This window comes from Centroberyx gerrardi, chromosome 9, assembly GCF_048128805.1.
Source record: "Centroberyx gerrardi isolate f3 chromosome 9, fCenGer3.hap1.cur.20231027, whole genome shotgun sequence".
Lineage (NCBI taxonomy): Eukaryota > Metazoa > Chordata > Actinopteri > Beryciformes > Berycidae > Centroberyx > Centroberyx gerrardi.
In genome coordinates this window covers 24888735-24913867 of record NC_136005.1, presented here as the reverse complement: position 1 = coordinate 24913867, position 25133 = coordinate 24888735, and the positions used below count along the sequence as shown (strand labels likewise).

The 25133-nt window shown below is 42.1% G+C and overlaps 2 protein-coding genes across 2 annotated transcripts in view; one reads left to right on the top strand and one right to left on the bottom strand.

Moving 5' to 3' along the window:
- The window catches only part of ddah1 (dimethylarginine dimethylaminohydrolase 1), a 59388-nt gene extending 48044 nt beyond the window's left edge, over positions 1-11344 (top strand). The window contains exons 4-6 of the mRNA XM_071925649.2: positions 1345-1464; positions 7704-7847; positions 11090-11344. Of these exons, the coding sequence (XP_071781750.1) occupies positions 1345-1464; positions 7704-7847; positions 11090-11206 (381 nt within the window). The 3' untranslated portion in view covers positions 11207-11344. The remainder of the gene's footprint in view (positions 1-1344; positions 1465-7703; positions 7848-11089) is intronic.
- Positions 11345-14860: 3516 nt separating this feature from the next.
- Positions 14861-24010, bottom strand: mpl (MPL proto-oncogene, thrombopoietin receptor). The gene is made up of 12 exons (XM_078285680.1): positions 23859-24010; positions 22728-22848; positions 22248-22417; positions 21559-21710; positions 20012-20162; positions 19722-19833; positions 19264-19430; positions 18348-18490; positions 18092-18251; positions 17586-17667; positions 16866-16953; positions 14861-16732 (listed from the first exon to the last, which is right to left on the bottom strand). Exons 1-12 carry the CDS (start codon positions 23968-23970, stop codon positions 16238-16240), a joined length of 1953 nt encoding a protein of 650 aa, XP_078141806.1. The 5' UTR covers positions 23971-24010; the 3' UTR covers positions 14861-16237.
- Positions 24011-25133: the final 1123 nt, after the last annotated feature.

Sequence of the window (25133 nt, the reverse complement as noted above, 5' to 3'; positions counted from 1 at the left end):
AAAACACATGGTTGTCAGTTGGAAAACAAGAGTTATTTCCTAAAGGCCCAATCCAGAATTTATATGGCCGTATAAATCTATTCACATAGATTCAAGAAGAAAAGGAAAACAGGCTTAAACTCTCATATCCCATCATAACTCAAAATACAGTTCAGTTTGACTTCAAGGTTCACAAACCTCAGCAGGACCCATCGCTGGCTCAGCAAGCCTCAAAATACATGCAAGACAAACACTGTGGATCCTTGTATCAAAAGCTCAGTCCATCAACTTGAGAGTGGGAAAATGCCTCCAATCCAATAAATCAAAACCTAAAGAAATACAGTGTTGGGGTGACATTGTTTCAACAGGGTGCGCTGTACTGCAGTTATGGACTTGGGCTTTAATTCCTATAAACAAGGTTTTCATCTGACAGCAGTTATATGAAGCAATCAATTCCAAGGGCTGCAGAAAAAAAGATTATTTTTCTGTAGAAATCATCTTTTCCTGTACCCTTTGGACTATTTGGCTGTTACTGTGGATGTCATTGATGACTTATCCTGGTTTTATCCACAACATGGTAGGTGGGTCTCAGGTTCAGAGACTTTAAGAACTCAAGAGGTCCAGATCAGCAGCCATGTACAGGTGCTTAATGAAGCTATAATTAACAACAGCAACAATAATAACAAAAACTGTGAATATAAAACAGTGCAGATTTATTGTATTTTTGTAATACTTCGAAAGACAAAGTGTGGCATGTGGAGATGCAGCCAGAGAACGGCTGTCCAATCAGAAGCCAGTCCAAAGGCTCCTACAGTTGGTCTCTAATCACACCATGAGGCCCGGGGCTCACTGACCTCATCTCCCAGACACTCCTGCTGTTTCTGCTCCTGGGCTGCCCGCTAGCTTGTTTTAAAGTTCAAAGACACTTCTAAAAAGATGAATGCAGATATCATGGCATTTCCCTTCGAATAGAACTGCAGAGCGGTGTTTCTCAAACAGTCAAACAGGCAATGAGGCATTTCTGGCAAGAGTCGCTGACAAAGAGCGACTTAGATAACTGTAGGAGAACATTACTTTAGCTAATATGTTAGGTTGTGACATTTTGGCTATATATAAAGTCTGGCTCTCTATGCAAACCCAGCTGAGAAGCACTAAGAAATACTGCTGAGAGAGGAAGCAGTGTGACAGCAGGTGGAGAGCCAGACTCTATAACTCTTGGCACTACAAATAAAGTTGAAGTGCTTCACCTCGCTGCTCCACAGGCTGGCCCAGGAAAGCGGCGCCGTTAATTGAAATGGATCAATTTTATGGTCGGGGCCCGTCCTGTGCGAGTTGCTTCACCTAATGGGGGTTTGTGTTTTGCAGGACTACGCTGTGTCGACTGTCCCCGTGCTGGAAGGGCTGCACCTGAAGAGCTTCTGCAGCATGGGGGGACCGGGCCTCATTGTCATCGGCTCCAGCGAACCAGCTCAGAAAGCCCTCAAAGTATGAAATCTGTGTATCTGTGAATGTGTGTGTGTGTTGTTTGTAGGTGCATGTCATGCCGCTACAGTGGTTTCCTTAACTCGACCCCCTATTGAAACTATAGCAGTGCAATGGCTGTTTTTTTTAACATTGACGCAGCAGATACTTTTTTTTTTTAATCCCTGGTTGTTTTTTGGCTTGATCCTATTGGTATGAACAACTGTGCTTTTTTTCTCCCCCCGTTCTGCAAGGTATTCAGCACGCATAACACTGCAAGACAGGACATCACGCATGTTGATTCAGAGCAGATTCCCCCGCTGCAGCTTGACGGCTGCTTCCCACTGCACGCGCATAGAAACCACCTGTCACCTTAATCCTCTCTCATTAATTCATATTCTCAGCTAATCTGCGGGGATTGCCCCCGGCGCTCGCACTCCAACCTCAATTACGAAGCTATTGTCCTTCGATTAAACAGGCCGAGCTCATTACTGTGTAAAAGGCTTCTGAATCGATAAAGCTTCATCACCGCGATAGACCTCGAGAAAACCCCCCCAGGGGATGCAAAATGACTCGTCATAAAGGAGAGGCAGTTTACACCCTGACAGAGACAGATCGGTCGTTTTCACAGAGAGAGAGCAATAAATCTCAGCCCATCCCTCTGATGGAATTATCCCGAAAATTCCCAGCCGTCAACATGGGAGACTGTATGTGAACTTTTCTGACTGCACACGTGAATGAAATGCTATGGGAGTATGCCATGTTGTATTTACACGGCATGGTCAAATCTTACACGCACACACACACACACTCACAGATACTGTAACCATACTGTATATCTAAGTACAGAAGCAGACTTACACACACAGGCACACACACCCTTGGCCTTGGCAGTCCCTTGTTGCCTCCTAGAGTGATATCTCCCCCTACTGGCCCAGGCCTAAACAGGGTTCAGCTACTGTAAGTGAACAAGTGAAAGTTACACGGCGCATCACAGGGGCAATTCAAACCGGTCCGTCAGACAAAATTCCCTAATGAGGCAAAGTACTTGAGAGAAGTAGAAGGTCAGACTTGCCGGTTCGTACGCCAATTTCTCCGGTGCCTGAAGTGCACACAAGAAGACAAACATCTCTGTACTGGTTAAACACCCTCGCTAATTAATTATATGTAATGGCAATACGGCGTCGACTCATTAAGATTCCAGCCCGTTCGAGCGCCCCGGTGATTAGCCACTGGAACGAGGAGTGGCTGTTAGCAAAGACTTAATGACAGACTCCTCGCTCTCTAATTACGGCTTACGTCACCCCTTCTTCCAGCAATTAGCTCCTGTTTTAAAGGACTTTTAACGACCCTGGATTTGTAATTAGGTAATGTTCTCTTTGTGGGGGTGGTGAGATCTTATGAATGCTGCTTTAATGAATACAAAGTGGTTGTTTTGGATGTGGATGTGTACCCTTGGACAAAGACACTTTGTTCCTATTAAAGTTGCAGCTCCGCTAATTCGGTTCGTCTTCGTGGAACTAAATTTTGCGGCTATAGAATATTAGGCTGGGATACTGGCTATTCTATTAAGAAATGGTATGAACTATTGAGGCCTTGCAGTGTCATAACTTAATAAATAATGGGCAAATCAAGACTTTAGATAACTAAATTTACACAAGTTGGTATATCTGTTTTATACCATTGAAAAAGCTAAGACTAAATTGCTAATCTTGAAAATACATGCCCAGCTTTGCAGTTTGGCTTTGTCTCAGTTCCTCATCTCTTAAACAGTATGGTTACAGGACAAATGCCCTCAGAATGTGTGTGTCTGCGTGTGTGTGTGTGTGTGTGTAGATGTGCATGTGTGTAGTCTCCAGGCGATGTTCAGCCCTCCCCAAGGATGAGAATGCACATCGACCGGATGAATTTCATCATCCAGATATACTCATAACAGCAGTCATCTCTCTGCCGCTGTCATTGCCAAGCTTCAGTCATGAAGTCATCATCCCGAAATACCCCCACTCTCTCTCCCACACACACACACACACACACACACACACACACACCATTCCCTCACCGGCAGACTTTAGCCCACCAATCACCCCTCTACCTTACCCTTTACCCCTGTTTGATTCATGATTTCATTATTCCCTACTAGTCAGGATTGGATCTGCACCTCGGCGAGGATGTTCACACGCACGAGCATTATGGATGATGAAGTGGATAAGGTCATATTCCGGATGAGGTGCGGTTCACGATCAGATCCCGAGTTAACCAAATACTCTGAATATTACCATGGAAACAGAAATCGCACAAACATAAGCAGTAAACAGAATAAGATGTACGCAAGCCTCAGTGTCCGGGCGAATATTGGCATATCTGCTATCACATTAAATTTTATATCTTGCTTATTCTAAACAGGATTTGACATTTACATGACTCTTAAACAGAATACTTTAGTTTCCCTGTGCATGTAAAATCACATAATGAGTCTCCAAGTCAGCCTGCTGTGCTTTGTTGATGGAGCAGCATCAGAAAGTGGCGGTTAATACCATATTGTAGGTTTGTGTCTTGGGTGTATGGATTGTAGCCTTGGGAGAGAGTTGTTCATATTTATGTCGACTGAACAGATCATAGGGAAAACATACGTGAATTCTGTTTTATGGTGGATTTTCTCTTACTACCAGTGTAGACCCACTGCAGCCTCTTCTCCCCTTCCCTCCTCCGCAGTCCTCTTCTTCCTGATTAGACACTTCAGGGTGCATAAACACTCTATATGCCGCAATAATATTTTCAGGGAAGAACGTGTGTCAAGGACCCATCATAAACATTTACTTCAACAGGAAGCCAATTTCACTTTCATTTCCCAGCAACTCCCTTGTCTATTAGGATTTGGAAGCAATTTCAGGTAGGATTTGCCTTGTATGCGTTGCTGTTTTTCACCAGTGAAAAGAACCATTGTAAAACTTTAAAAGGCTTCATGGGAAAGATTAGTACGGTGAACATTATAAATATTCAAAAATCAATCCAAAATGCAGAGTGTGCTGATGACCGTGGTGGAAAGGCATCCAGTCCAGTAAATTGTGGCAGTGTTTTTGTTAATTGGTTGAGATTGTCGATGCTCGGGGGGATTTTATTACTTTCCAGTAAATATTGTTTTAAGCAACTCTGACTGAGCACATTCTGCTGCCCAGTTACCACTCTGCGTATTAACTGGACCTTAGCCACTATCCAGAAGTAACTTGCTGCCGATGTGCTGTAGCTCTGTGCTTGGTCCAGAGCCAGCATGACTATGCAGAGGCCTTAGGCGAAGTAGAGTATAGCAGCGGTTCTCAGCTTCTCCTGCGCTGTTACTCGCTTGGAGGAGACACAAAAATCTGAGGCATATCAAATGAGCTGAGGCAAATGAACTGATTGTCAGCAAAAGCAACTGAAAATCTAATATAAAACGGACTCATCATGTAAGAATAATGTGTGATCATGAGCATATTTGGTTGAGTTGTAACAAAGCTAAACCTTCACCTTATTTTTCTTAAAACTATTTTCTCTTCATCCCGGACCATTGTACACTATATAGCCCAACTCCTATAATGTGAGAAAGCCTGCAACCTCAAAAGACTATTCTAATTCAACCTTGAGTTTTCAACAGTAATGAACCATGTCAGCATTTTGTATTGTTGCCTCTATTTGCATATTATATGATTTTGATACCTCACCGTCTTTTCATCCCGAAATGAAATGATGTCATGTGATATATAGATATTGAAGATTTCGATCTAAAAGTAAAAATTTTAATTCTGTTATCATTATAGTTTAGGATGGTTCAGTCCAGATTTGGATCCATGAACAACTCTCTCCCAAAGCTAGAATAAGTGAGCCAACAATCTAGTCTCACACTCATCTGTTGCACCCACTAACAATGAATAGAAGAGCTTCTCACTTCTGGACACTGCTATTACCTAGGCTGATTTTCCCAGGATGTTAAGTGCATTTCCTGGATCAGGTTTACAAGGGCCATGAGGAAATTTTGTGGAAGGAGAACTCCCAAATTGTTTCTCTCACCCCTTTTTACTGAGAAAATGACTTCTGACGTTTGAGTGAGAAAGAGAGAGAGAGAGAGAGAACAAGGCTGACAGAGAGTGAAGCAGTGATGGCTCTGATCTTTGGTGGAGTGAAAGTTTATTCTTCTCTTCACCAGACTCTTAATCCCTCTGTGTGTGTGAGACGGCGCTGGCGGTGACGCACATGGACCGTGTTTTCATTCAGGGCTGCTACAATCACGTAACACACCCAAAAGTGACCTGGGAATGTTTCTGGTCTGGACACACACACACACACACACACACACACACCACACACACACAGTCTATACTCCACCCTGCACGTCTACCCTTACAGAAATGGCAAATCAAAAATGGAATATGACCATGAGACTCATAAAATGATGATGTTGCACTCAGTTTATCATAGTGGATTTGCTTTATTTGGAGTTGCTAATTCTTGCCCCAGCATTTTTTATCAAGCGTGTTAAAGTGGTAATCTGTGAGTTTCTTGTTTTTTTTATTATAGTGACATCTTCGTTGCTCAGCGCTCCTTGCTGTGGTGTTTCTGCACTGCACTTCCCAGAGATTACCTGTCAGTGTGTCCAGCACTGTGACGTCTTTTCCCTTGGATTTTCTGTTGATGCAGTTTGAGTTTCTCTTTAATTTGTCTGTTCAGCCATGGTGGCTATCACTGCTCATGCTAACTATCCAGTTCTTCTATTTATTACAAACAAACCGCTGTTGCTGCTGCCATATATGGAAAAAGTATCACTTCCTGTGCAGCAGGGGAATTTTTCCCAGGAAAGACCTACTGGGTGTTTAGAACAGCAAATGTGAAAGCTTTCATGAACTGGGTGTATATTCAATCACTATTGTGTTATAGCAATTGGCAATAGAGAGTAGCAAAACATCTATTTATATGAAATGATTATTAGTTGAAGGGCTCAAGGGCTGTGAGTATAATCAACATGTAATGCGAGTGACATAATGCCAGGTAATATGACTTATGTGGGTATAATATAATTACAGTAAGCAAGGCATTGTCACCCTGTTTCGCCTTGGGCGTCCCCACTGCGGCAGACTTACTGTCAGTGGGGAGTGGAATGAATGAGCACATCACCAGCCGCAAAGCCCATTGTGCACACAAACCACACAAAGAAGCGCTGACGGGGTTGACTTTTCTCCCACATTTGTAATCATGGATCATCACCATCGCTCACACACCCACTCCTCCAAACCTTCAAGCAGACATCAAACATTCTGCTTGCAGCGGAAACCCAGTGGGGACGTTTGCTGGATTTAGTGGCAAATAAGCACGATACACTGGTTTAAATCACATCGCTTTTACGTTGCTTTTCATAAAGAAGGCTTAATATCCTTAGGTTCAACTTTTAATTTGTATTAGCTTTTGAATCCGCCATGTTTGTATGCTAATCTTGAGCTCCGCACACGCCCAACGTATCTTCTCCTCTGGATGGTTAAAGACAAGGGGAAGAAGAGGAGGATAGAAGGAGTGAAGCACTGGAAAAGGGGAGAGGAGAGAGAGAGGAGAGGAGAGAAGGAGCAGCCAGCCAGACACATGGGGTCTGTATCTGGTGGAGATCTCATGCGCCGCTTCTCAAAATACCTTTTCTGAATGTTGATGCTTTGGTGGAGGGGGGAGGGGGGGAGGTAGGATTTTGCTTTCTGTCTCCCCTCCCCTTTTCCTCTCCGAGGTATCCGTCCGCAGATGTTCTGGTCATAAACATTAAGAGGCACCTGCCCTGCATTCTGGTCATAACATCCTCACCGCCTCCCCCCGCCGCCCCGACTTCCACTTGGCAGCGCGGGCGTCTCCTCGGCCCCTAACCTCCACCGCCCATCCCACCTTCTCCCGTCCTTCAGATTACATAAATAACATGACATCTGCTGAGAAAGAATGTCTGTCTGCTCCTGTGTTCTCCATTAGCCCCCCCCCCCCCCCCCCCCAGACCCAGTTTGGGCCAGCAGAAGGATGTGGTGCTGCCTTTGGTATCGTGGCCTCACCTATGACTAAATGTGTCTGACTGTTTCTTTGTCTGTCTGCCTCTCTGTGAGTCTTCTGGAGTCTCTTTGTCTGTTGTTTGTTTAGCTGTCTGATTGCCTGTTTTTTCTGGCTGTCTGACTTTCTGCCTACCTGCCTGTCTCACTGATTATCTCTATGACTGTCTTCCTGTCTGCCTCTCTGTTTATTTATCGGACTGTTTTATCTGCCTGCAGATCATGCAGCAAATGAGCGACCATCGCTACGACAAGCTGACGGTGCCTGACGACCTCGCTGCCAACTGCATCTACATGAACCTGCCCAACAAGGGACACGTGCTGCTGCACTGCACAGCAGAGGAGTTTCCAGAGAGCGCTACGGTAATGCTCAGCTGGTTTCACATGCACATACACACTCACTCACACATTCAAATCCAGTCCTAAAGTTGCACCTTTGGGGTTAAGGAACACCGTCAGGACAGCCAATGCAGCTCAGCAACACCCTGTTCATTTGGAGGGTTTAGTGGCTTAAATTATCAGCTCATTTGCTTTGCTGTGTTTCATCCAGTCCAAACCCCTGAGAAAAACAACTAGCTGGGGAGGGAAACCCTGTAGAAGCCACCTGGTTCTCCTACACAGGCGAGGTCAGCTAGTCAACCACAGCCTGTTGGATTTCTTAACAAAGGGCCCTGTGGTTGGACCTGAACTGGGCCCTGTGGTTGGACCTGAACTGGCCTTTTTTTTGGATCGTGGCTCAGAACACAGACCATGAGGCCAGATTCACGAAACCTTCTTAGGAAAAAATAATCGTCCAAGTGATATTTTTTCCCCCTGACTTTAGTCTTAAGAAAATAGCTAAATAACTGTTCCAAATTGTTTTGTACATGGAAGTACTGTTGCTTGCAGCTAGGGAGGAAAATCCCCCTTTTATGCTTGTTTACATCACGGTTGCCAGGTAGGCCGTAATTCAGAAGTTTGTAAGTAAGAAACCAAGAGAAGTGCGTAAGAGATTTGACTAATCTTACAAAAAGTATTGAGGAACTGGCATTAAGAGCCTTCTTAAGAATTCCCTTAAAGTTCTTCATAGGCAACCAGAAAGAGCCTTGGTTACAGTTACTCCCCCCTATCCTTTCCCCAGATATATGAAAAGTGTCTTTTGCTGAACCTGAACTGTGTGTTGGCTCTCTCATGTGACACATACAACCATAAGCTTTCACAAATTCCTCTCAGACATACGCTGAGTTACTTAACATACATCAGCATATTTCTTTATGAGGTATTTTTTTTTATCCGATGAAATGTGGCTTTTGACCCCATGACACTTGGATGTCATTTTTCACAGTAGCTCACTGTGAATGACATGTTATTGTCTCACTAGGTCTGTTTGGGGTTTGGAAAGGGAGAGCAGCAGCCGTGCTATTTAGACGCTTTGGGGTCTGTCCACATCACAGCAGTCAAATGGAGCTCCTGGTTCTCACAGGATTGAACCCAACACCCTGCAATCTACAGAGACAGTGCTCCGACCTCAAAATGTACTCTGTGGTGAAAACCCCAACCTCCAGCAGTTATTTTTAGAAAGAAGAATTCACAAAATTATGCCTCTTTGGATTTAGATCCACTGTGAAGGCTCGATATTTTCCGGGAAGATTAGCTAGGGGAATTCAACGTGTGTGTTATGAAATCCATTTGTGTGTCTCATGCTTCCTGCTTTGGTAAAACGCTTTCTAATGGACCGTAGATGGCTTTAAAGCCAGCTTTCTAAACTTTATGGATACATATTTGAGGAATGTAAGATTGCCCCAGGACCCAGTCCAGTCAAAGCTGGCATTCTTCATAAAGCCACAATCCATTTTTGGGTCCCAAATCCCTGTTTAAGAAATGGCAGCATAAAACACAAAAAAGAAGACAAGCAGTAAAATTGCATGGATGGTTTTTATCACAGAGTTGATGGTCAAGTCTTGTTCTCTGTACAATAGGTCTACAGTTAGTACTTGTTTCCCAAGGGAACTCCTCTCTGTGTGATGGAGAGATTTACCAGCTCAGACACTGAGCCACTCCGCAAGACTTCTGCTGCTTTCCAACCCTAAACATTGTCCCTCCTAATCTCCGGTCTATTTTTAGTTTGCTCGTGAAGTTACATAACAGCCCCGCATTCACAAAGGCAGGGGGTCATGAGAGAGGATTGGTGGGGTCGACGGGGGGCGGAGACGGGGCATCTTTATGGATGGCAGCGGCGACGGCTCCGGAGGGCTGGGTGACGAGATAAAGAAACGGAGGAGACAAAAGCCCCAGTGAAATACAGCAGCCCCTACTGTGTGGGACCATGCCCCCCCCCCGCCCCCCCCCCCCACCACCACCACCACCACCACCACCCTACCCCCCCTACCCCCCACCCGGCGTATAAATTTCAACCGCAGTAATGAGAACTCAGCTGGAAATGATCAAAAAAAGAGACACTATGGAGGCGGAGACGCTATAAACGGCAGGAGATTTACTGATGTCGTCGTGGTGGAGTTTGGCAAGAAGCGCGACCTTCCCTGACTTGACCCTCTGCTAATACATAGACTATAGTCTGAACAGCAGTGTCTTTCAATGGATAGATAGGGACTTAATGTATTAGTCCCCAGATGAGACAAAATTTCCTGTTTGGGCTGAAAGCGGCTTTAAGAACCAATGGTCTAGAGTTACGGCATGAGCATGGTGGAATCAGAACGTGACCTGTTGCATCATGGGTCTTGCTGTTCGGGGTGACAATCTGTTTAAGCAACCAGAGGTGCTATCTTGAATAAGATCCCATTAAAAAGCGATCTTTTATTATAGGCTTAAAAACATGGCGCTTGGGCCGGCTAGAGCCTTCGTCAGCCATGTTGCATCATGAGAGAAGAATTTGTTTAGTTGGTCCCTGCGGCTGTGCTGCGAGGCCTAGCGCCGTATCACAGCAGGGTTGAAGTGAGAGTTTAGAGAGAAAAATATCCTGGTTTGGAAGACTGGTAGGAAAACACTGGTTTTCTTCTGGAAAAACTCCACAGGGTGACACATCGCTTTACGAGGGTCTTTTGAGAATGTCGTAATAGTTCTCACTCTATTTCTTTCGATTTTTTGCCGGGAGGCTAGGATCTCTTCCTGAATGCTTGTTCGACTACTTCACATTTTGTGTCCCTCTCCAGAGCTTTCATATTACCGTACTCCTCAAGCTGACAAGCAGAATAAACAAACCTTAAGTGTTGCATAACAAGTTTTCCCATTCAATTTCAGTATTGTCAGTTGATCCGTACTTTAGCCTTTTCCTAAGGAACTTGAGGTAATGCTGGTCAATACTTCTTTTTTTTATTAGATTTTTCTGTCTCTAATCCAACTTATAGCTTTGTCCAACTTATAGCTGAACACTATGATGTTTTGTTGACGCCCAGCCAAGGTAAATTCATAAGAACCAATGTCGAAGATGTACGGAAACCTAGCATGCACATGTGTTGCCTTTGGAAACGTGCATGTACATTACCACTACAAATTTAAAAAAGTGAAACAATAAATGTATGGGAACCTATGCAAAAATCAGCTAGTTTTGTTGAGAAGAAGTTTTGGCCTGGTATTTCCAGTGATAGCCTTGTCTGTGTGTCCTGCAGGTGTTTGAGAAGCTGAAGGACCACATGCTGATCCCCGTGTCCAACATGGAGAAGGTCAAAGTGGACGGAGCCCTCACATGCTGCTCCGTCCTCATCAACAAGAAGGCCAACATCTGAGCGCGCTCACTGGGGGGGGTCCTCAGTGCATGGTACCCAAGCGGAGCCTGCAGCCCAACCACCGAGGATCCCAAGGTTTCCCAAAACTATCTTGGCACTTCGAGGCCAAGAAAATATGCATCTGTTGTACCTTTTCTCCCCCAAAACACACTTGATTTACATTTAGGTGTCTCAAATATGAGGATAATCCAATTGATGTACAATACAATCATACAAGTTTTAATATGACACTAAGTTTCAAGTTATCTGTCTGTCGGGTTGCAATGGATCAGATGATCTTAGTGCTAAGATAATTTGGGAAACCCCCAGATCAGTGTGATTTTCCACTAACAGGTATAACAATTAGGACAGCAAGTTAAAGTTAGTCTTTTTGTTTGCTCTTGACTTGGATTCACTGTAACATGAATTTTCCATAAAAAAGTGAATATGAGGTGAAAGAACAGGCCTTTGATTGTGGGTCGTGATTGCCCTCCATGTTTTTTTGTTTTTTTTTACTGTATTTGCTTCTGAGAACAATTAAGCTAGAACTCCTCATGAATTACAAATGTATCCCCGAGGAGGGAAGATCTGATCCCAAATCAATAGAGAGCAGCAGAAAATAATTTCAGCCTTGTTGCCATGGTGAGACCCCCTTCTGATCCCAAACATCCCCCAGTGCTCATGTGTAAACCAATCCTCGTGCTTACTGGTCAATGTTTACAACCCTTTAAGAACCATGTAGAACACTGGAAAAACTAATCCAGATGGACCTGTTTGATAGATCTTTTTTGTTTCTATGAAGAGGTACAGTATTACCCACATTGTGCTGTCGATTTATGAAGAACATAGCTAACACAAACAGACATCTATATAAATGATATATATACAGTAGATATACTGTATATATGCACCATTTTGATTGTGATTCTTTGTGTTTGGTTATATAATACAATTGGGGCTTCATAATTCATACCTCAAGGAGTTTATTTAGGATAGAAATGAAACAAAACCTACCACTGCTGTTACATGAAAACCTCACAATTTCATTGTTGTTGTTTAGCATTTTTTAGATAAATGTTCTATGGTTTCTTTACAGTTGGTGCTGAGTAAATTTCATGACTCCCATTCCCATTGTGTATTTTCAAAAATGAATTGCTGTCTATCTGACATTTAGGCTGTTTTAATTTCTCATCTTAAAAATCCAATTATTGAAAAGCTATCTGTTTGGAGATATGAGGTTTTGGTCTGACCGCAGCGTTATGATTGTGATTTTCTTTTGATTGGTTATTAATGATAGTGCCATAGAGACCTGAGGTGCTCTTACTTTCCATGAGTATTGCTTACTGATCATTGTTATTGATCCTGAACTACTGAAGATGAAGATGAAGATTTTTGTTTCAGCCATTTTGTATCCCTCCCAGCCAGCCTTTGTTTTGATTCATTTGGGCATGCAAAATGGTTGTTTGGGAACAACCCATTATTAAGAGGACTGATACCCCCCCGCCCTCTGTGTGGGATATGTATGTTTCCATTATTATCGTTTCATGAACTAAGCTCGCATTTACTCCAACATAACACCTCTGCTTCTTCCACTTCTCTGTGCCTCTGTGGAAAACCAATGACTTAACTACTGCTGTATGATCCTGAAGGCACAGTTTTCTTTCACCATTGGCCCTCCCTCTGTTGATGATTACACTGTTTTTTTTTTTTTTTCTTTTCCTAGCCCCAACACTGTTTAAAAGCACGCTGTGAAATTGATCCACAAAATCCAATAGCACCAAATGTGACTGCAGTGAGAGAGTTTGCACACAGAAGCAGAACGACCCAACATCCCTCTCTTAGTTATGTTTCCCAGTGCGTTCACACTGGCAGCTGCCAGCGGTAGATTTAAAGTATGTTGATGAAGCTCTTTTTCTTAGTGGCCTTATCACTGTTGTTGCTAAATTCATGTCGGAGGCCTGCAGATGGCAAACACAACAGCCTCTACTCAGCCTCTGTGTACGTGTTAACGCCCATCACCTCTTAGACTGTGCTGTTTCTCAATGTGATTGTAAGTGAAAGTTGAGGAAATGACATCAGTAGGTGATCCAACGCCTCCCCTCCGCAGCCGTTTGGGTACAGGCAAGCGGGCAGTGATGAAACACGGAAAGAATTCCTTTTGGGAGGAGAGGCTTGTACGCCAGTAAACACTGACTCTCTTAAACTCTCTCCCCGTCTTTCTCCCCGACTGTCTCTCTGTCCCGCTCTCTCTCTCACTCGCTCTGCTTATTGCCTCATAGACAATTCTGGGGTAATTTATGGCCATGATATCATACAGTCTGGCGAACGGACGTGATGGCCTGCCGTTAAAGAGCATAATTTGTGACACTAGTAGTATATTTTACAGGAGGCAGTTGGCCGGATGAGCGGTGATACCATAGTTGCGGCGCATCCAGCTCTGATTCTCACGCAGTTACTCCAGAAAGCCGTGCCAGGCGGGACCGTTTGGTCAGAGTCAGCCAATGGGACGGCGGGCAAATGTTAGTGTTATTTGCCCTGAATTTGTCAGAAAATACAGGGGATGCGTTTTATATTTTGTCATCCCCTCTCACAGCTTCTCAAATCACGACTTGGCCCTGCAGCTCTGAGACGTCATAACTACATGCCACCACTCCCACATCCGGTCTTAAAAATCATTTTTCAGTTTGTGTTTTTTTTACGATTTAACCTACTTTTTGGTTGCTCTCCTTCTTTTGGCAAGGCTGTGTGTGAGACAGTCCCACACCAGTTTGCAGATGTTTTTTTGGGGGGGGGGCGGGAAGGCAAAATAAGTTTGGATTGGCATCGCTTATTTATTCCCTTCGTGAAGTCGTTGTGATTGTCCATGTTCCAACTCAGGTCTCTTGGTTTTCATACATATAGCTGTGCAAGATTAATAATTGAGCATTTTGACTCTACATCTTCAATTGAGCTTTTCGTCTACTTTGTATAATAAAGTTACATCTGGCATTAAACTGTGCTGTGGTGTTTTTTTCTGGTTGGAAACAGCTACAGGTGTGGAGGATAACCTTCAACTAGTGATATGTTATAATGTAGTTTTAATTCATGGTTTGTTTTAACTTACAGCAAAGGATCTACATGTTTTAATCTTTATGACATATCACAATCATCCTCAAAATCAAGGGTAGGATACATAATGGAGGAAGTGCAAAACTGAACCTGGGCCAAAGTTGAACTGTATTCTCAGTGTTGACTGACTGGTGTTGTGTCAGTGAGCCAGTCTCATGTAAACAGCAGTGCTCTACCACCACCTTGTGACCCAGATATATAACACACAGACTACAACATTGATGCTGCCTGGCAGGAGACAGGAGAAGCTGCTTTCAAACTAAAATCTCCGCAAGTCTCCTCCTCCAGTGGATGCTCAAGTGTCTGTCTCTGCATCCAGTAAAGTACATTGTGGTTTGACATGTTGCCCAGCAAAGCCCAACTAAATGCCACACTTGCTGGATAATTAGTTAGGAGAAAATATAAAATTATAAAATTTGCCGACTTGCCACTTGAATACATGCTGAATAAAAAGATACTACTTATAGAGTACATTTATAGAGTACATTTATTCACAGGCCATCATCAAATTGACACCTCAAATAACAGAAGTAATCCCAATCCCCCCCCCCCCCCCCCCCCGCCCTTTTCATCTACCTCCTCTCCTCCCTTCTTTTCCTTCTCTGTTCCAAGTCATTCTGATAGGAGACTAGTGGCACCAAGAGAGGAATGTAAATCACCAGTATAGTGATGAGATGAACCCAAGTTCTCCTCTTGCAGACCAAAGCCACTGAATGGGGTGTCCACCAGTCTTTTTCCTCAACAGTCTCACGCAGTGTGCAGCTGTGATCTGCTGTCCTCTAGTGGACGTTAAAAGACACTGCAATGTAGATGGACTGTCGGAAGTATAAAGCTGCACTAGGCAGTAAATAAAAATGTATATGTGTATATATAGTATAAAAATGCACCCGTCTCATCAGTCTGAATTACAAAATGGGGCTGCAACAAAGAAGACTGTCCAATCCTCACTAATTGAGACACCATAGATTCGCCCTACTACAAATCAAAACTTAAGAATGAAATTCAAAATATAGCAAAAACAGGCATTATATCAAAGATTTACACATAAAGTAAGAGAATAAATCTAAAAATGTTATTCCAAAGAGACACTTAATAAGTTCCTTCCTTATTATAAGATGCTTCCTCATTACCGTTATTTTAATATACAGGTATTTATACAGGCAACAGAGGTCATGATGCTGTGTGTATTAGCTTACTAAGTAATCAGGAAGCTCCATGCCTTTAAACATCCACTTGTGCTCCCAAACTAAGAGGCACAGACACTTAGAGGTATTCAGAGAAATATTTACAGTTTCTTCAGAGGTCTATTAGTCTAACTGTATTCACCCAAGAATGGGTCACACTACAGTATATACACAATGTTTTTTATATAGCCTATATATATATATATATCATATCATAATAATGAGAGTAATAATGATAATGAGCACTTTGATCTTCAAATTTGCTTTTCCCTATATGATTTGAACCAAAGGCTTGGACATCCATAGTAATGGGATGTTTTTCTTGTTCTCAAAGGTTGATTGGTCCATCCAAGTATTTTGCCTTCAGATCTATGGCAGATTTATGACATTTCTGCTTCATTGGACAGCATAGAAGCGAGAGTAACAGAACAGATCAGAGAGAGGATGTCATGTGACATACAGTAAGCCATGAACAAGACTAACACCCATGATACTCTGAATACATGGTACACATGGTATGCACCTGCTGAGCCATGGTGCACATTAATCTTCAGATCATTTAAGTCATGGCAAAGTCATAGAAAGGTTGATAATTGACTATCCTTAGAAAGGGAAAACTTTTGATACAGTAAATGTGGATAGTAACTAATGTATGCATCTATGGGTAAATCACTACATTTGCTGTATCTATTTACCACATTTCAGTGGGATAGCACATGGTACATCATGTGTAGATCCCCCAGTTAATGTGACTGCACTATTAGCTGTTTGCCTTGGTTGGGCCCTGCAGATTGGTGTAGAGGTTGCCTGGCCCCCTAGTGGCGGCAACCTGACAGTCCAGTTTGTCTGCAGACTCAGCCAGGGGGAAGTAGGAGTGGTTGAGAAGGTCAGTGCTGGAGCATGATGGGATACCGTACGACCTACCGGTGCAGAAACAGTGACACGTCGTTTGGAGGGCCCCGCCCCTCCCCTCCAGGCCTCCATACTCCCCCACCTGCTCGTACACGTACTCGTTTCCTTTTGGACACGGGACGACACTGTCGGCGTTCAGTGTCACGTAGTCCGGACTGATTTCCAGTCCGACCCCGGGGCTTCCCTCTGCCTGCTCCCCGCCGCAGGAGCCTCTGTCTGGGGACAAGAGCTGGGTGCATTCCCCTGACGGCTTCCCCGGTCCTGAAGCCTCGTCCTCACACATGACCTCCACCACAGATGCAGGGGCCTCCTCAGAGAACTGCTTTGCTGTGAATGGAGGATCCTGTAACGTGGACACACAATATTGTTTTTTAACCAGCGGGCAAATTGACATTGGGGGAATCAAAATGTTATTTTACAGCATCTCAAATGGCATCTATATATCATGGCTTTAATTATGTGCTTCAATCACTTACCCATGTTTTCCCGTTGAACTCTGTCAGAAAGCCTTGTAGGACTTTGTCAAGGTTGGGAACTGGCGGCCAAAGATATTTCTTGAGCTTACTAGGGAAATACACAAAAAACAGATATTGAAAATGTCCCTAAAGAAGGTGTTAAAATATCAAATTCACATGCATGGCACATACACACAAATATACAGTATATGTACGTTAAATACAACCTAATGATGAAATCAGTAAAACAATATGTTGATCTTATTTTTCTGTTTTTGCCAGTGAGGCAATTCTGTAACAAGGGGTCAGAAATTACTTTCACAAACTTCTGTCATTTACAGTTTCCTTTCCAGTCCAACTAATTTCAGACAAAAAATATATGTAAAAGAAATCCCCCAAAATTGTGCTTTCAAATTACTTTTTTTGTATATATATATGTGGTAAACCTAAAAAAAGAAAACGTTTGAGTGAATATACCGTACAAATTGCTATATATCCATTTAAGCAGAATATTGTTACATGACATTTATTACAAAATATTTCAACAGCCTTGTAAGTGTTACTAAAAAGTGAAAGACGAATCATTTCAATTATATTCTGACTTTCACTTTCATACCAGCTATTATGCCAGAGTAGGTGTCACATTTTTTAAATTGCCTGTATCTCATTTTGGAATAATTTCTTCATATGATGTCTAATCCTAAGTGACTCTAAATGCGGCAGACTTTACAAGGTTCCTACCTGAGGTACCTGGGGAACAAGGAGATGAAGACAATAGCCATAATCAACAGCATGACAGGGATACACAGGATGAGAAATGCACCTGCAGAGATTATTAATATTGCATCAGGGTGATTTGTTATATTTCATTATCAGAGTAACTAAAGAACTGCATTTTCATAGGTTCATGGTGTTAAATATTTTATTTATCAAAGCACAGCATTGCATTTTATATACTAGTACTACTAATAATATTCATCATAATCATAATGAATTATTTGTGTAGCACAAAAGTTGAAGAAACTACAGCTACAACAAAAACAGCTTAACAGTAAAGTATGATGTTTTATATTTTGTGCCACTCCAAACGATTATGAATAGAATACTAAAGCACTACATTTCATTTAGATGTGAATCTGCCATTTGTTAGTTGAATAATGCACTAAAATATTTTTATGATGGTACTATAGCCCGGAATGGAATACAGAATGTTCTTATATTTTGATAAGGTCTCACTGGAGCCTTACCTATGTCAATGGGGATGTCTCCAGTGAGTTCATGTGACCAGTCACTCCAGTGGCCTGCGTAGACGGACCCGTTAGGCTTAGCTCTGACCCGGACGCTGTACTGGCGTCCTGCTGGAAGCCCTAGACATGTCTCAGTCTCTGGACCCTTCAGGGACACCGTCTGGAGACAGACTGCTTGATGAGGATTGAATATTCAATGTTGAGGATGTAAACTGGCATAAAAATGGTCCAAATAACAACTGGTCTAAATTCTTACCATCCAGGCCCCGTCCCCTCTGGACTGGTAGCTGACCTCGTACTGCAGGTGAGCCCACAGAGCCAGGAGAGGGGCTTCCCATGTCAAGCACAACCTGCCCCTCTCCAACTGTCCTCTCAGGTGCCCCGGTGAGGATGTTTTGACTGAACACACACACACACACACACACACACACACACACACACACACACACACACACACACAAAGAACCACAGTTGTTAGACTGAAGCCCAGTGAAAAAGACAAGTAAGAGAGGATGAAGCTAATATTATGAAGCTTAATAGCACTCTTGCTACCCACTGAAAAACTGCAATCTAGCCATACTAAGTTATCTAGGTTAGCTAGTTAGCCTAGCTGACCTGCCAAGTTCAAACTAGTCACACTAGCTTATAGCTGATTAGGTAAGCTTGTTAGTTAGCCAGCTCTTATTGCCATTTGATATTATATATCATATTATATGGTGACCCAGATTTTCTGTAGCATTGGTTTATTTATGTGACAAACAGCTATGGAGGATGGTTTTTGACATGGTTTAATGTTTTTTCGATTTTGACCAGAGTTTCTTCTTTGCCAGTTAGCTAACTTGGGCTCTGAAAAACTGTGGTTCTTTGGCTCCACCCGTTGAGCTTTGACTCGACCAATAAGATTTTTTCTGCCTCCAGAGCAGCTCTGCCTCCGAGAAATGTTGTATAACTCCAATCTGCCTTGGGTTTGAATCTGATAGGCTACTGTTCTGTCGGGCCTCTTTCTTCAGTCTAATGGGAGGGCTATGTAAGAGAGGATGGCTTGGTTATATTTTAAAGGACAATGTGCCCACTATCCTCCTTGTCAAATTTGATCAAATCACCTGCTGACTATATGCCCTAAAAGAAAGAAAGAAAGAAAGAAAGAAAGAAAGACAGACAGAATCACTCACTGCTGCTGTTAAGGGTGAAGGGCTTGGTGTAGAAAGTCCTGTTGAGGGGGGCTGGAGGTGACCCGTCGCTGAGCATGACCCAAACTACCTGGGACTCATCTCCATGGAAACGGCAGAACTCAGTCCAGTTCCCATCCGCCAGACATTCTTTCCAGTCTGAAGGCTCACTGTTAGGTGCATCATATCAAATCACAGCAAACAAAGTGAACTCATGAGTGTGTATTTTAATAATGTATTTTTTCTTGTACATTTTTGGACAGTATAAAATGCAGAGTGAAAGGGATGTTAACTACAAGGAAGACAGAGGACGACATGCAAAATAGTTCATAACATTATATGCATGGTGTTGTATTCCGCTAACCCAGTGAAATGTGTTGGTACATTAGCATAGAGAGATTCAAGTAATGTAGTGGTATCAGTGATGGAATCTACATAGTATTGTATAGATTTTGTGCTACCTGAGACCTATCTTGTAGAAGAGTTTGGAGGTGAATTCCCCATAGGTGTTCTCATTCCACTGACAGGTGATATTTTGCAGGTCAGAGGTGTAGCACATCAGTGAAATATCATCTGCAAAGAGAGAGACTTCTCTGTTGAAGCATTGCATCTTTGATGGTGAGTGTCACGGGGTGAGGTTTTGTGATATCAACCTGCCCCCTCCCCCCTCTCTCTCATACACACAAGCACACACACAGACACACACACACATACACATACACATACACACTCTTCTCTCTGTCTTACACACCTGCACTCTGGGGCACCATTGCACGCGCAGGGTGCGACCAGTGGCTCCAGTGTCCTGTGTTTTCACTTATGCTCCGTTTGACTCTAACCTGGACCTGAACGACCTCCCCTGGTACCAGAGATACCAGTCTGTGGACCTCGTTCCTCTCTACCTGTAGAAATCACAAAATATTTACAATATTATTACTTGAACTATTTTCACTCATTGTAATTAGTAATACAGGCCTATGGTGAATGGATATTAGAATAATCCTCAAATTTTACCCACCAAATACAAATACCCCAATGAGCAAACTCAAAAGTTTTAAAGCTATAAACATGCCATTTGTCTAAGCAGAGCAGTCTAAAAAATATAACTACGACTGCAAACAGTCATGGACGGGGCCGGCAGATGTAGCGTAAGAGGAAAAAGAGTTATAGCAAGCAAAGCACATTTACTCAGCATCACCCAGGACTCAAACTCACAACCTTTGACACCAAGGGCAAGTCATGAACATGTTGAGCTATCTGTGGGTGGTTAGAAAAGAGGAGGCGTCATGTTATGACTGAGGCAACCAGCAGGGTGCATGATAATATCTGTCCATCCATATTAAGGCAGATTTCAAACTAGTGTCAAATATTCTGTTTTCAAGATAAAAATCTGAGGATGTGCGTACTTTATCTAGACAACATAGAGATGTCAGTAATTTATTTGTACAAGGATTGAATGCTCCATAAGTGAAAAACTGATGTTTAAAGATGCTCTGTTTTCCATTGACTACAATGGTTTCCATAAAGGCAGAATTCAAATCATTTTTAAAAATTTTGTTTTTGAGATGAAATTTTCATTTTCTGAAATTTTGTACGTGTCATCTACCAAGACAGGAAAATATTTTCTATTTTTTTACATGAAGATTGGACATCAAGTAATCAGCAATTCACCATGGCTGTGTACAGTGCCATTTACAGTCAGACATTTTGAGGAGCTGTGGGCTCAATGTTTGATTAAATTAAAAACCCCACAACAGTTTTATTTGGGCAGGTCTAATAATGCTCTGTAGTGATTTTCATCTAATTCACACAAAGTATGTGGGACTAGTTGCATTTAATTAGTTTTATAGTTTATAATAAAAACAGAGTGATGGACTTCATAATTTAGTATAGGTACCAGTGTATGAAAGTTTTGGCTTATTTGGGCCTATAACCTCAGAAAATTACAGAGCTGTCGCATATATTGTTGATTTTTTAAAGTTTTAAACTTTAGACCGCTGCTGTAGCGCCACCATCTGGACTATTTGCCCCAGACTTTAGTGAGTGTCGTTTGGCATGGGATGGAGCTTTTTTCATTAGAATTACTGATGCAACAACAGGACTCACTAGACTGTTGGTATGATGGTCATACCAGTGCATCATCTATATCATGTTTTGTTCACACACAGCATGCGTGAGTTTCCCAAAAGCTTTGTGTCTTAAGTCTCTTTATTAGGAAATAAGGAGGATTTTAGTTTTAAAGTCCTTTTAGAAAAATGAACCAGTGGATTGATGGACAACTTGTGCTTGAAACTATACCTCTTTTGTTTTCTCTCCCAGCCTCTTGGAGGAGTATCGTATCCCATAACGTATACTGTTTTCCCACTTCTTGGCAATGTGCCATGCTACCTTCAGCTGCCCTGCTTGGTCAGTAGGGAGTAGAGACACATCCGCAGGGGGGTCCAGGAGGACTGGGGACACAGGGGCAGGAACAAATTACAGGTTTCACCCGCTTCACAATTTACACTTCCAAGCATGTCTACAGAGAAGTTCAAGCAGTCATTTGTTCCCAGTGTAATGAGGCTGGGGATCCCACAGGAGGAGCTGGAGGGAGTTGCCAGGGAAAAGGATGTCTGGGCTGCTCTGCTTGGATGGGATGGATGAATGGATGGATGGATGAGACTGAAGTAATAATAAACTAGTCCAAATCTGTCGGGACAATCATCCATAAGCTGTAAGGACTAAGAGGGAAAAAGGACTAGATTTACACTGCCAGTATAAATCAGATTTTTATGCACAAATGATCTAAAAGTAAGAGTAATGTAGCTCTTAAAGTCTTGGTCATTTGACCTGATCACTACTCATATTTTTAGAAGCTTTATGTGTATGGCCTCGTCTCTTTTCAATTCGGTCTAAAAGGGAAAAATCAGACTTTATACTCTTTTATTTTTCAGGAAGAAAAAAATATAAAATCTTTGTCATGTAAGTGAAAAAAAAAAGTGTCTTACGCTGGTCCTCCACGCTGACACTGCGTGTGAAGAGGGTGGTGTTGGTGCTGGGCTCCACCACTTTAAGGTGTGTGAAGCAGAACAAGTGGACATCATCTGGAGGGAAAGAGCAGACGTGGAGGAAAGTTCCCTCCTCTGTTCTCTGGACAGACACATTACACCTCTTCTCTCTGGACAGGGAATAGGGTGCAAGACTAGCATTAGGGTCAAACATAATAGAGTCTGTGGTATGTATGTATGTGTTAGAGTTTGACCAATATGGGTTTTTTAAGGCCAATACTGATACCAGTATTTTGGGGCTGAAGCTGTTGATAGCTGATACATTGAAGAATGTCAAAATTGTGGGTGTTTGAATAGGTTTTTATAAATTCCTAAAAAACTGACTTGGAGAATCTTAAGGAAAGTGCTATTTTGACATTTTGAAACTCTCTGAGATCCCTCAATAAACAAAACACAGCATAAAAGATTTGAATGACATACTCTTCAACCTTGTAGAACAAATCATACGTCCTGTTGTCTGGGGTCTCAAAGAAGCAGGTGAAATCATATTCTGTCCGGGTGAAACATTTTGGATCCTTGTCATCCTTTAAGAGCAAAACATCTGCTCCAAAAATGACACATGATGCATGAGCATTAGTGACAAAGGTTCAGCCTCAGACAAAGAAAGAAAAATGTTGAATTTTGACCCGATGTATCCAAGATGTCAACCTTTCGTGTTGTTTTAACCATCTGATCAGTGTCATGTGGATTTAATAGCCATGCATGGAATCAATATAATTAAAACAACAACAAGAAGAGCAAGCTGTCTGTTTTTAGCTGCTTCAAAGACCTACAACAGTGCTAATGAATATATATATATATATCTATATATATATAGATATATATATATCCATTTTAACAGTCATTTAAGGTAATATTTTTCAAAAAACAAGCAAAACAAGTTGACAGTTGGGTGACATAATTTCAGTTGCTTCCAGTGCAAATCAATCTTATCTGATCTAATCTAATCTAATCTTAATCTGCCTTGTTTCAAGTGGATTATATCACCCCATTTGTACTGAAATTTGTACTTGTTTTAAGAAAAATAAGACTTTAAGACTGAATCTGAGACAATATGACATCTTAACCAGCGGTCAATTAAATTTGAAAGTGGAATATATTATCTGAATTTGAAGAAAATTCTCTTTTTGAATTGACAAAATTCAATGTGAACATTTAAACTGCTTCAAAGACCTGGGAACCATCCAAATGTCTTTGCTCTGACCCCACAGTAGTTTCAGTTATTGCACTAGATATCAGAGGTCTGTTGAACTTACAGGAAAGCCAACCAATTAAAAATGTGATTCATTTCCAATTATTTGAGGTTTCATTGTTGTTGTTTGTGTCAATTTTAAACTTTTGACTCATGCTATTATTTTACTATCATGTGTAACTGAATGAGTGTGAAGCACATTGTGTGATACAGATTGAGCAGTCAACTTCACCAGCAGCATGTCAGCATACCCAGTGTAAATAAAGGTTAACTAAAATAACAATGAGGAAAATCCAGCTGCTGACTGGACTGAACTGAAAGTGAATCATGTACATCGATACACCACCATGCAGCCCTACCTTTCCTTTGCAGGTAAGAGGCAGCTCCATCCTCATAATGCATCCCAGGCACACAGCCCACTTGCATCCACAAGCTAATGAGGAGTATCTCCCACATGTGGTGCAAATCCATGGCATCTAGAGGTGCTATGGATCCCAACCCATCATGGCACTTGAACTGCTATATCTAACTGAGTGCCAGAGTATATGCCTGTGTATGTGTGTGTTGTCTGTTGTGTATTATTTTGAGTAGGCAAGGTTGGGTGTAGGAGGGCAGTGCCAAGGGGTTGGCCCAAATTGTGCTTGCACAGGAAGCGTGTTTAGTGTACATTGGAGGCAAGTAACCAAAAAAGGCAGTTTGGGTGGGGTGAGTGTGAGTGTGTGTGTGTGTGTGTGTGTGAGAGAGAGAGAGAGAGAGAGAGAGAGAGTTTGGTGATGGGGTGGAAGTGGTATTACTGACATATCCGCATGCAAATTGGGCACCAGTATTTCCCCAATAACTTCTGGGCAGCAACTGCTGAACCTACACTATTAGGTAGGAAACAATATAATACCATAGTGTCAGTTGTCAGTTAACAATTGGATACTGTGAGAAAAGTTAGGTTCTACTGATGAAAACTAGACTATGTGTACATGTGTCAATCCATCTTTTGTTGGATTACTCAAAGAACATTCTGAATCATTTTGTAAACAAATCCTCTTGATTAAAGGTATGGAGAGGGATTACTAGCAAATGCTTGGATGACAAAGCAACAGAAGAATTTTGTTTTGTCTAAGACACAGAAAAATCAGATTTTCCATGGTTTTTCCCTGTTTACACAACCATAAAGAGGTCAAATATGTGCCACCACTGGGTAAAAATGAAATCTTTTGTGCTGTGTACAGCATATTGAGCCTTAGAAAACTTAAGAAACAATAAGCTTTGAATCAATAAGCCTGTTTAACTCCAGTCAAGCAGCCATGCATCGCACTGTAAATGAGAGACTAAAACTGTTCTCATTTCCAATCAAAGATGGTTAACATTTAACATTTGTCAGTGTGTGCGTAACATTTTTGCACACACTGAAAATGAAACCTTTGAACATGCAATTTTGGTGTTGGTATCTGGGGAAACATTCTTATCTGCAGACGCATGCTGACCACAATCTGATATCATCTCTTCCAAAACACTGGGTTTGGTTGGCACCTTGGGTTTTCAGTTTTCAGAGTCTAGTTTGACTGTTGTACTCAGACGTCTGCAAACAAAGAAACTGCCAGATGTCACACTAAAAGCTTGTTCTCATTTCTAATATAAGG

Excerpts from the sequence above, each read along its gene's own strand:
- mpl (XM_078285680.1), bottom strand. The coding sequence starts at position 23,970 with ATGGATTTGCACCACATGTGGGAGATACTCCTCATTAGCTTGTGGATG. Across the intron at positions 17,668-18,091 it reads AGACATCCCCATTGACATAG|GTGCATTTCTCATCCTGTGT; the intron begins GTAAGGCTCCAG and ends TAATCTCTGCAG. Across the intron at positions 16,954-17,585 it reads TTGTTCCCCAGGTACCTCAG|TAAGCTCAAGAAATATCTTT; the intron begins GTAGGAACCTTG and ends GTATTTCCCTAG.